Here is a 12,674-nt window from a genome sequence, read left to right on the forward strand (position 1 = left end):
CTATTTTCTAGAGATGGGGGATGGAAAAAATAGAGAAAAGCCAAAAGGATGGTGATGGGAGTACAGCATGGAAAGGAATGGTAGAGCAGTTTGTAGCTGCTAAGGAAGACAAGAGAGGTTTTCAGGTGCAATTCATGTAATATTATCTTTATTTCAGGCCATCAGAGGAAATCACAGCCTTAGCTGAAAGGTGGATTTCAACTCCTTTTTTTCCAAAAAACTAGAGCTAGGTTATCTTTAAGGTCCCTTCCAACCCAAGTCATTCTAAAATTCCGTTCCAACAAGTGCAAGTATGTTCTTGACTTCCAGTGGCATCCCTGACATGCTGTTCTTTTGCTGCCATTGTTTATGTTACTCTCTGGTGTTATTCTGGTTTTCTTCAATACTATGACATTTCTTTATGCAGCTGTCATACCACATCCACATGAATGACAGTGTGTTTCTGGAAACTTTAGCTTACTCACTGTTATCAGGGTCCCATAAGGGCCCCTACAGGTACATTTATGTCAGCTTTCTGTAACAGATCCACCAGACACCTCAGTCATTTACCTAAAACACTGTCTTCTAGGTTTTTCAAGTCAGGTGTTGTTTCAGTCGGCTTCATGCAGATCCTTTTTGACTTTGAATGTACTTTGAGCTCAAGTTGGGTTGGTTTTCCTCTGGTTGTAATTTTTTCCAGAATTAATGCTTCTGATTCAAATTTAATTGCCTTAAACTTCTATAATATTTCTGTAGTTTGGTTGTAATAGCCTCCTTTTGGGTGACTCAGTGCAAAAGAGTGCTCTTCTGCTCAATTTTAGCTTTTTTTTTTCCTTAAATATTTGTCTTAGCAAAGCCATTTGATAAAATCATCTATATTTTTGCTAGGGTATTCAGCTCTAATGCATCCAATTCAATCTCAGAACATTATCCTTCGAACAGGTTCTGTGAAGAATAAAAAGTCTGTAGTTCCCCACTACTTTTCAGTTCTAGCTTTATAGTTTTATATAAAGCTATAGTATTACTGAGCGGTGTTAAAGTTTTGGCATAAGAAATTATACCAGAGCAAAAAATCACATGCTTCTCTTGCCATATGTAAATATTCCTGAATTTTCTTCAGCTTTCCTCTAGGTCATTTCAAGCCCTTCCATTCCCAGATTCCTTTCTTGATAGTATCCTTCTAGCACAAGGAATGATGCCTGCTCTAAACCACACCAAGCTCGCTGAAAATAGTAGTGTTGTACATCCCAATTTTGGCTTGACTCTGCACTCTTTAGTCAAGGCCAGTTGTACCTTTGTCAGCCTACATGTCTGAGATTTACAGAGTCATCCAGGTGACAGGTTTGCCATGTAGAAACTCTGACTCTCATAGCAAACTTTCCCCAGACTGCTTTGAATGGGAGTCAGACTACTCTGGTTTTATGAAAAGGAAGCCCTTGGACTTGGTATGACCTAGTAAGTTTCACTATTTAATAGAACTCAGAGTATGGAACTTTCTTCAATAATTCTTTCATTATTTGTTTTACCTGATATCATAAATTTTAGAATTATAAACATTTCCCTGTAGATAATCATTCCTGTGTATTTCTTATATTTTCTTCTTCAAAGCTAGAAAAACTAGTTGGCTTCTGATAGTCAATTTAGAATTTAATCCCTTTCAAGTTTACTCTGCTTTTTTTGTGTTCTGTCAGGATGCTGGAATTTTCACACTAGTTACAGAAGATTTTCAGTTTCAAAAGGATCTTTCTCAGTGTAACTGTCTTTAGCCTTACTGCTGGCTTGCTGAACTTTATCTTGCACTGCATATCACTGCTTTCCAGCATCATGACACTCGCACATTCTAAACTGCTGCTCTGGAGCTCTTAAAAGCCTGTCTTTTTACACTACTGCACTGCTAAAGCAGCTGAAACAAACAAACAAACAAACAAATTTTAAAAAGTAAAATTGTCTAGACAACTTCTCTTTTTGGATCTTTCCAGAAGAGTCTACCAGATAATTAAAGGAAAAGTAAAATGTAAAAGCAAAACCATATTTGCTTACAGTCATACCCATCTGGTTTCTGTAAAGCCAAAAAAGATTGTAGATAGCAATCTGTTCCATTTTCCGTTTTATGTTTTTCATGAAAAGGTCTAATTCCTTCCAAAATTAAGTTTTGATGCATGTATGCAAACTTTTAGAGACAGTGTGGTGTTCTCATGATTTCATGACATTTTATATTTTATTTGCTTTTCAATTAAATATGTTGAATCTCCAATTTCTCACATCTTTAAGCTGTATAAGCAATATTTTCATGTTGTTAAATTTGATTAACCCACTCAAGATTTATTCTACATATATATTCCACATAGTTTTAATACAATAAATAAGAAAAACAGCGCTGCTTGTTAACCTTGTCAAATGTTTATGAAATTATATCTTGAGTCTTCCATATCTTCCATGTCTCTTGAGTTTTACTGTTAAAGTTTGGAAGACTCTCGTGGTATTCTCTGAAAATTCAGTGATTGTTATATGATTTGTTGACATAATTGTAGTGGAATATGGGTGTTTAAAACACATGGCAGAATCACTGAAAAACCATTGTTGTTTCAGTTATATCTATATGTCAGTATATATCTATTATATCTATTAATCCATTTTAGGAGAATAGTTTGAGGAAACATATATATGTGAAATATAAACACTTTCCTAAAGACCTTTTATCTATACAGTAAATACAAGATTTTTTCTAAAACAAGAGGAAAGATAAATAGATAGCTAAAACACTTCTTCCTAAATCAAAGTTTGGTTTAATATTAGGTTAAATATTGCCTTGAACAGTAATAGAATATTAAGCCTCTAATTATGGAAGATGAAAAAGAACTGCATAATAAGAAGGAAACTTGTCGTCTTTAGCAGTATCATTTTATTATCTATTAAAATTATACAGAGGCTTAGATTGCTTGTATGAAAGGGATTCAGAAGGCAGATGTCAACTTCTTTTTCTTAAAAACATTAAGCTTGTGTTCCAGCCAGGTTTGTTTTTCCTCACACAGGGCAATGCCTAGAATGACTCCTCTTGCTCCTTAAGTGTTTTGTTTTGTCTTGTTTTTTTCCTGGATTTTCTGTTTTCTTCTGCAGCAAACAAATACAAGCATCAAACACACATTTGTTCTCAGTTAGTCCAAAACCACCTAGGTTTGCTTATGTTTGGGCTGTTTTTCTTTAAGATTTTGAACCTGGAGTGGTGAATTCTCTCTGGCTTTGGAGCAAGGACTGATCTGATTGAAAATGAAGGGGGATGGAGGTAGAGCCACTGGTTGTAAGCTTTTAGGGCTGCAAACTAAAAAAGGAAGATTTTCTTCTCTTAAGTAACTTACTTCAGGTAGAGGGTGGGCCAGAAAATTAAACTGAGATAGAAAAACATGGAAATGGCCATTCTGCCTCTCACTGTGCTTACCAGAGATGTTCAGAAGAATTTGGAGATGTTTTCAAGAACATTCTCCCAGTATCCAGCTATTTGTGATATTCCAGGTGAAGAGTGATTGATTGAGCGTATATGTGGATTTCACTGTCATACAACTGTTTACTTTTCTTTCACCCCATACAAGCTTTCAGCTTTCACAGTGTCCTGTGGCAAGCAATTTAAGGGCATGTTCTGTGACAGCCTTCTGCCTTGGTTTGTTCTTGGACCAACCATCTGCCACTTGCTAGGTTCAGTTGATTCTTTCCAGCCCTAGCATTGGAAGAGATAATTTTAGGAAGTCAAGTTCTATGTGAGACAAAGTCATCATGCTTTTAGGAAAAAAAAAGCTTTATGAGATGAAAAACATGTTGAAAAACTTCTTTTCAAAAATTAATGAATTATGATTCAGTACAAATAAATGTGTATCTTGCATTACTGTCAGGGTTGCCTGCCCAGTGCTAGAGTCACTAAAGCAAAGTGATCGCTATTTATTTTCAGAGCTTCTTCTGCATTTTCTAAAATAGGTAAACTATCAAATCTCTGAAACTAATGTAGCTGTATTTTTCAGCATTCCATTGCTTTCTGATGTGATTTTAATTAATGGAGGAATTTTTATTATTGCTATTATTCAAAACTTAATCTTATTACCTTCATGTCCTATTATGTTTAAAAATTTTATATATATGATGTTTCTTTGCAAGACTTGCTTAGAGCACTGTCCTTGCTGTACTTACAACACTTCTTGCAGGACAGAACTTAATTTCTTATGTCAACAAACAGCGTCTATTATTTCAAATATGGGTATTCCATGTAGTACTCTTACACTTGTAAGTAGGCAAGTCCTCCAAAAACACAAACCACAAAAAAGCCCTTTCTCTAATACTAAAGTTCATAACTGAGGAATTTTATTAATTGTTTTGTTGATTGCTTTCTCCTGATAGAGACTTTACGTGGGATAGTCTGACCTATAATTTCATTTTCAAGTTAGAAATATTCTTGAGTAGCCCATTTGATTTGGAAGGACTCACACAATAACAAGATATATTCACAATCTTTATTTCAGTTTATTTTCTGAAAAAAAAATATAAAACCAAAATCAAACCAACCTATTTCACATGCTTCAATTTGTGAAGAATTAATTTTTATAGTTTTAGAATAAATTTCAAAATAACATGTGTGAGAAGTCAGATTTGAAGTATATGCCTTGTAGATTGGAATAAAATCTGTTTATAAGTTCCCATTATCCTAAGAAGGTTCACAGATTTGTACTTTTTGGCTGTTCTTTCCAAATGAGATAGCTTTGTGACTTATATTTTATCTTTCTTTAATTGGATAAAGGGAATTAAAATTTGGGTTTTAAAGCTTTCCATGTCTGTGTTATGTTACTTGCAAGGCAATTGTGATTCTTACTCCAAAATGGAAACATCAGTGCTCTGCTGCTGACATATTTAACTTTTTACAATTTGTTGTGGAAATTGTATTACTAGATAAGAATAATATTGCTGAAGATGTCTTGGGAATTTCTTGTAATTCAGTGTGTCACACTAAGGGCTAGTAACAGATGACCCTGCTAAGTGATGTGTGGAAGAGGCATGATGCAGAGATGCTTCAGGAATATAAGTATCTTCCACTTGGGAGACAGCAAAGACAATAAACACTTTAAATTCTATCAAAAGTATTTTCCAGGGTATGCCATGTAATTATGTCTGGACAGATACTATTTTTGCAAGATTCTTACTATTGCTTCTTGAAACCTCTCTTGCATGAGGCTGTTCAGGCCTTCTAAAGTGAAGGACTAGTGACTTACTCAGGACTAGTGACTGCACATGCTGTAGATTAAATTGTTCTAAGAATTTAGCTGATGGTCTCTCCTCTTGAATTTCACTGTTAAAAATGTTGGTAATTCCTTGACCCTTTCTGCAGTCACATTTGATCTTGATCTGCAAGCAGAATAGTTGAAACTTAGGGGTCTACTTGAGAATAAAGGGATAGATACTCAACATGAGTAAAGACAGAAATAGAATTTCAGAACCCATGGAATAAAAGATGAAAATATTTTGAAAATTTGGTCTGTGAGAGTATAAATTTAAATAAGGGATTTCACATTATATGAATTTTGCTTGAGATACTGAAAGAGTTCATATATTGGTTTGAATTTACTTGGCAAGTGAATAATTGACATGGTTATGAGGATTATGATTGTCGGGAGGGTTGTTCAGGAGATATGTGTTTCAAATCACAAAACAAGCTCCTAAAGAGACATGCTAATCAGCTAAAAACTACCCTTTATCTTAACTCAGTAGTACTAGAAATAGAACAAAAATATTTCTACTAAAGACTTTCATGCACGCCTGCCTTAAATATTTTAGAGATATTTATGTTATTATATATAATATATTCTTATATATTTGTGTTAATTTTATGTATGCTATTTATTATGTTATTTAAACACTAAACAACAATTATAGATAATCTCTTTTATCCTACTGTGATTTTGTATACTGCGGATATTGTTTGGTTTGTAAATTTTAATAATCAGAGGTTATTTACAGGTTTGCAGACCATCCACTTAAGAAGATTTCTGTCTTGTTTTGAAATTAAATGCCTACTATCCAAATGTTCTTAACTGTACTCTGAAAAATGTTTCTCTTGAATTTAGCACTTGAACACAACAATAAGTAACCTGGATAGGGATTTCTCAAAGGAAAACGGAAGGGCCAAGAACAGAATTCCCTGTGAGAATTAATCTTCTTTATTCATGAGAGTGTATTGACTTGAGAAAACAATTCAGTGATTCTTGAAACATATTTCTGTTAACCTCTGACCTAGACTGGCTGAATAGATTAAAGCAGTGTTGATTTTACTGAAAATTTAGGTTTTCACCATTCACTTTGTAAACACAAAATTTACCAAATGGTGACCATTTGTTGATAGGGTTTCCAGTCAGTTACTTTTTTCTTGTTTTTCATTATGGTCATTTAGAAACATTTTTTCTTAAAAGGTGATGCTGTCAAATATTGCTCCATTTAGGAACTTATAATTATATACTCATTAGAACTGTAGGCTTAAAATGCAGAAAACCATTTCAGTCTCCCTCCTATATGCAGGCATAGTGAGCACAGAAATAAGTTTTTAATTTAGGTGAGCATCAGTGACTGCATTTGGTATGTCACTTCCTTTTTCTTTAGTCTCAGTCACCTTCCTCTTAGTTCTGCATGGAGCATCCTCTCTTACCAGAAAGACAAGGCAGCAATAAAATGAAACAACAACAAAAAGAGTTGGGGTAATTGTCTACTAAACAGCACACCCAGGACTGTATGTCTCTAGAAACATGTAAACCAAACTCAGAGATTTTATATCAGGCTTGCTCCTCTTCAAACATTTTCAAGTGGTTTGGGTAACTCCTGTGTTCCTGTGGGGCATCAAATTCCACTTGCTCTGTGCCTCGTGGCCCATGAATTTTAATTTTCTTGCCCAGAATTCAGTCTACATGTGTACTTGCCTTTAGTAGACAGCTGCAAGAAAGCAAGGGGCATTGGGGTGTTTTCTGAGATGGTGTTCATTGGTATGAGCTATGTCAAGAGAAGTGTATGCCCTTTGTTTCTACCTTCTCTGGAAAATTTCTAGGAGCTTTGGCTATATTTTCTTGCCAGAGGAGGGGACAGACAGGCCATGGGGGATTTTTCCTGGAAATGGCTTGATGGCAGATTTGGTTCTGTTCTATCCTTCATGCTCCTTAACTAAGTAGTCACAGCCCAGGAGCTGATGCTGCTGCAATTGCTGCTGCCTGTGCTTCCATTGGAAGGCAAAACTAGCCAAACTGTAACAGTTCCTATTGTGTATTTTGGTCTACCCTTTATGCTTCTCTGATAAATACACATGTAAAAGAGGAGAAACACTCCCTTTTACCACTTAATGTTCCAGTGGAATTTTACTTAGAATTTCTTGAAACATAAAAAGACACTTTGCTAGCATGAAAAGTTATATCCCTGATGAATAGTAGAGGTTTGCCAAGAAACGGAACAGGCAAAACTTGCAAGATAAAAATTACAAGAAGCAAAACTGTAAGGATATGATGGATTGGGGAGATCTGGGCAGAATACTTTTCTGCTAAAATAACTATCTAGAAGTGTCAATTTTATTACTTTCTAAGCACTTTCCAGTTTGATTAAAGTTTATATTGGTATGTCAGTGTTTTATATAGGATTTTGTTGTGTAGAACTACTTGTTGAAACTTATATTTAAACTTGGTATTGCCATGGGACTTAAAAAGCCTAAATAGATGTTAGTTAATTATAGAGATAGAAAAGGAGGAAAGCTTTTGTCTCTAATCAAATGTAATGGTGCTTTGAAATTAATTTTAGTTGTTTTCATTTTGTCAGAAGTTTCAGCATTTAAATCTTCTGTTCTAAACTAAAAAAAAAGAAGTTTTCCCAAATTAGTACCATTCCTCCTAAATTCCAGAGAGTGTACAGGTGTTGCTGACACTTCTACATAAGCATCTGAGCTGCATGAAAGCAGTTGCCATGAACATACTCTCTTTCATCTATTTTTTGTTTGCACTGGTAAAGTATTGTCTCTGTTCTGTACATACTTTGAGATGTAAAAGGAATAAAATTACTTGCTTCTACTCAGAAAGTGTCATCAGCCTTCTGGATTTGAAAATCTTAGGCCCAACAGACTGCATCATTGGAAATATGACTTGTGGCTGGTGATATAAGAATTGTAGAGTATTCCTTCAATTTCTTTTCTTGTTTTATATTGCTGTTACCAATGGCATTTGAATAAATTAAATAAATGTGCATAAACCATTAAGACAAGAAAACAAAAATATTCTAAGTACAATTGGGAAACAGTTTCCAAATCTGTTTACCAAGACTCCAAATCTGTCCAGTAAGACAGCAGCAGATTGGAATTTGATCTGGGGGCCCCGATCTGTTTGGTCTTTTTTGCAAAGAGGAGCTATTATAAAGGGCCAGGGACCTGGAACACAACAGTTTCTTTTAACATATTAGTACTGACTGTGATAGCATTATAATGAAGACAGAAAAGAGAACTTCTCCCCTGTTTTCAATTACGTGGTAAATAGGTGTCCATTTCCAGGTGGCCACCATGTAATGTACAAGAAACTTGGGGAATTGATTTCAACCAAACATTTTGATACTTCTTGCATTCTGAACTTGATGATGTGAATACAATTAGTTTTGAGTAGCAGATCATCAGATCCAGCTAGGAGATCCTTGTAACCCTTGTTTCCATCTTATGTAAAGCTCAATTTTATATAAATAATATTTTTAAAAATTATTTACCCTAAAATGTTTGTTTATATAAATTGATGAGGACTGGTCTCATAAAGTATAGTGACCAAAATCCATATTGTTTACCTGTCTGATTATCTTAAAATTGATTCTGAAAGACAGAGTTAGTGTTAAAATTAGTATTAAGATATTCTGGAATAGCAGCAGATATATATATACATATATGCAAATATATACATACGAGACTTGCTTTATAGGTGCACTCTCTGAACTTTCTGCTGTGTGCCCATACATGCACAGCTACCCATTCACACACATTGGTGGGAAGACTAATAGGCCTATTATCTAACTCTGCACCATTAGGGAACAATAAAGGCATCCCTTTACCAATTATGCAGCATAAATTTGTATGGGTAGTAGTTGCATCAGTCAATGCTACAGAAGACATCTAACAAAACAAACAGAGGCACATTTTGTTCAGATTATTAAATGGATTGGAAAGGTTAATGATAAGCCTTGAGCCAGAAAATGTTATAGACTGATTCCCCTCCCCACCCCCAGTTATATAATGCAATATTTCAAAGTGCATTTGTCTCCAGAAAAATAATTATCTCAAAAAATACTTTCTCCTTGCTATCATACTTACCCTTTCCCTTTAATATCAGTTCTGTGTGATTAAAGCAATTTTCCTTTACTGCAGTTGTATTTGTAGAGGAGACTAATTAGTTAACTCGTGGATACTATTATCTATAATCAGATAGTTTACTAAGCTGCAATTAGTTGCACCTTTTAAGACCCACTGAAAGTAACACAATTGCTTAACTGCTTGGAAGAGCCTGAGGTTATGGGAGTAAGTGAAGTGACATAATTTGCCTTTCTAAAGCATTTTATCTTGATTACTCATGTAAAAGGAGTGAATTTTCAAGATCAACACTTGAGAGGCAAACAAAGAATTTTTGCTTGTAATGTTGTATGTCTAATTTCCAAATTACAGGAACTAAGAGCATAGAACTTCCATTTATATGTCTACATAGTCATTTTTTTCTGAGCACAGTCACACTTTATCACTGTAAAGACTTCCAGGACATGGTACATCTGTGGTTCTAGTTTGGAGTGGGATGAATTACATGCTGAAGGATCCTGGGAACTACTCAGTTGCAAAAGCTCAGGCATCTAATAGCACACCTAAAGTACTCCTCCTGGCTTACTGCTGCTACCCTGGGACATGGGAAATGGCAGTAGACATCTACATTCAAACAGCTGTGGGCCACCCCTTGCTTCCCTCAGTCGGCTGAAACAGGAACAAAGCATAACTGTCCCAGCTTGTTGATGCCTGTGTTTGGTCAGATGACCCCTACACTGAAAATCTTAGGAGCAGACTTTGTAGGGCTTTAGAATAATCTATTTCCTAGAAATTCAATAAATCATTAATAGCGCCTACTTTCACAACTTTGAAAGCTGTAGTTTAGTCAAATAAGCAAAGTAAATATATTTAGCTCCTTACTATTAGTTAACAGTTAAAACAATCAGTGTGAAGTCATGATTGTCCTAGAGTTGGGTGTTCAATATTTGAAGAAACAGACAGTCATATTACCTTTGATTTGGAAGGAGCTTTTCCCAAATTAGGCAGTTTGATAGGCAGAACTGAACTTTAGAAATATGGAAATACTTAATATACTTTTATTAAATAATGTAATGCTTTTTCATTTTTCACTGTCTGTTCTGATAAGAATGTCAACACTGAATTCTTAGCAGCAGCTTCTGAACTGTACATTTTTATTATCAGGGTCCAGGGAGACAATAGGAGTATGCAAGGCTAGGAATGATATGTTTGGATAATGAACCTATATTTCAAGATTTCTAGAAAACTCAGCAAAATTCTTTTTCTACATTGAGGCTTTGCAACAGGATGGCTGTGCTGTCTTAATTTTGTTTCTGAGGTGGGAGGCTACCTGAAAGCCATTACCCCAGAGTGCTTCAACACAGATTTTGGGCTTAATAACTGCTGTCTCAGAAAGCAAAATGAGCAACCTCTGAGCCAACTTCTTCCTCAGTTTTAGCTGGAGAAGGTAAAGTGCTGTCTTTTTCTTAGATTCTAGAATCGAATTCTTGGAATCAAAAAAACCCATTTTTTTTGTGAAACCAATGACTGTATAATAGATTTCACACTTTGGAAAGTCTTACAGTGTGTAATCTAGACTGAGGAAAATTATTTGATGTCTTTTAATAGACCCATGTTGAAGCCGTGACCCATCTGGCTTTGTACCACAGGTCTAAACAGTTCTTTAGATTTGCTAGAGCTATTGGTCCATTTTCTAATATATATAATTAATTTTCTAGCAGCTATGATTTTACCTTTCAGTTCTGTTCCTCTACCTACTGTAATTGCAGCTTTTTTCAGAGCAAGGTCATCTCAGATTATTGGTAGATTTTGCTGTTAAGGACACAAAATTTCATTCCGGAGAGACAATTCTTCAAGTGTTTTACCAGTTATTTCCTGTGTACAGAAAGCTTCTATGTAAATTTTCAGTTTCTAGATAAAGGACAGGTAAATTTATATTGATAAAGCTGTAAGAGTTCTAAAAAATTTTTAGTTTGGTCAGTGTCCTTGTTCCACCTTGACAAACTGAATATTCCACTTTAAGTGGCTCAGAACAGGCTTATGCATTTTCGATTGAGATTTTGGACTTTTAATTTGCTTTTTGGAGGTGTCACTTGAATAGATGACTGTCTATATTTAGGAGTAAAAAATTATTTTTTGCTTGTTATTTTATTTCTCAGAAATCCACCAATTCTAATTACATGCCCAAAACAAACAAAGCTGTTATTGTAGTTGTTTTTCTGTACATCACTATGGTATGTCACAGCCTGTGGATAATTGGGTAAAGCAAACTCTCTCATGAAGAGGAGGTTATGTTGACTTTTCATTTGGTAGCGTGATGCAGTCTTAGTTGTTTGACTGTTGCCACAAAAAGGAAAACATTTTTCAGAAGTAATCATACTGAATGTATAGGTGTACTGATAATATAAATAATACCGCAGATTTTAACAGTATTCCTTAAACTGTCATCTGAGATGTTAGGCTGCAGAAATGCTTTCACACTCTACTTATGTACTGATTTTTCTTTATTCCCAGGCCCAGTCTGTGTATGACATCGCCCAGTATGAGAATATTTTTCTTTTGTGCATGATTCTGGAACAACTTCTTCAAAATGAGACAGAAGAAAGTAACATTTCAAGCTCAGACTATGGAGGAGACGAAAAAATCAAATTTTTGAAGAATCTTGATCAAGTTATTCTTCATCTCTCAGATGAATTTCCTTTGTTTTCTTTATGTTTGTGGAGAGTGAGTGTTCTTTTGAACTCAGGTCAAATGCAAATTGATTAAAACAAGCAGCCTACTTTTTAACCATGCATTTCTTGTGGGATTGCAATGGAAAATTTTCGAGCTAGACAGTGATATTGTCCTTATTGAAAAACATTTACTTTAAACTACTATTCTATACTGCAGTTTCAGAGATAATGCAATTTATTTCCAATTCTGAATATAGAAAAAATGTAATAAACCAGGTGCCATTTTCAATAAATGCTGTTTCTTGTAATAGAAAAGAGTGTGTTGGTGTTTGTCCACATAGTGAAAGTGTAACAAAGAAAGTTGTTTCAGGTGCTGTTTGAAATAAACACTATGAATTTTAAAGTACAGTCATAATATGTGTGTAGAGCTTCCAAGCTAGGAGACTAATGCCTCTCCTTTAAGAGTTGTGTAGCTTCTCTATGACTTAGAGACAGTGTCTGGTTGGTTGAAACAAAAATGGTCATTTTAAACTTGATAACTTATCAGTAAAAATCTTACAGGACAGACTTCGTTACTGATAATCAAATGAGTCATTACTTGAGCAAAATAAAACCTGGTGCTCAGTTTCACAAATTTCTTACATTCATTGTATACCGCTTGGCTTTACTTGTGTATGCACAAGTTTAGGTACAACAGGCCC

The 12,674-nt window shown here is 34.8% G+C and overlaps 1 protein-coding gene across 1 annotated transcript in view; it reads left to right on the plus strand.

The window, feature by feature from the left end:
* The window catches only part of MEI4 (meiotic double-stranded break formation protein 4), a 70,001-nt gene extending 57,758 nt beyond the window's left edge, over window positions 1–12,243 (plus strand). Inside the window, exon 5 of the mRNA XM_031057188.1 lies at window positions 11,816–12,243. Within this exon, the coding sequence (XP_030913048.1) occupies window positions 11,816–12,067 (252 nt within the window). The 3' untranslated portion in view covers window positions 12,068–12,243. The remainder of the gene's footprint in view (window positions 1–11,815) is intronic.
* Window positions 12,244–12,674: the final 431 nt, after the last annotated feature.

The sequence above is a fragment of the Geospiza fortis genome, unplaced genomic scaffold, assembly GCF_000277835.1.
Source record: "Geospiza fortis unplaced genomic scaffold, GeoFor_1.0 scaffold190, whole genome shotgun sequence".
Classification (NCBI taxonomy): domain Eukaryota; kingdom Metazoa; phylum Chordata; class Aves; order Passeriformes; family Thraupidae; genus Geospiza; species Geospiza fortis.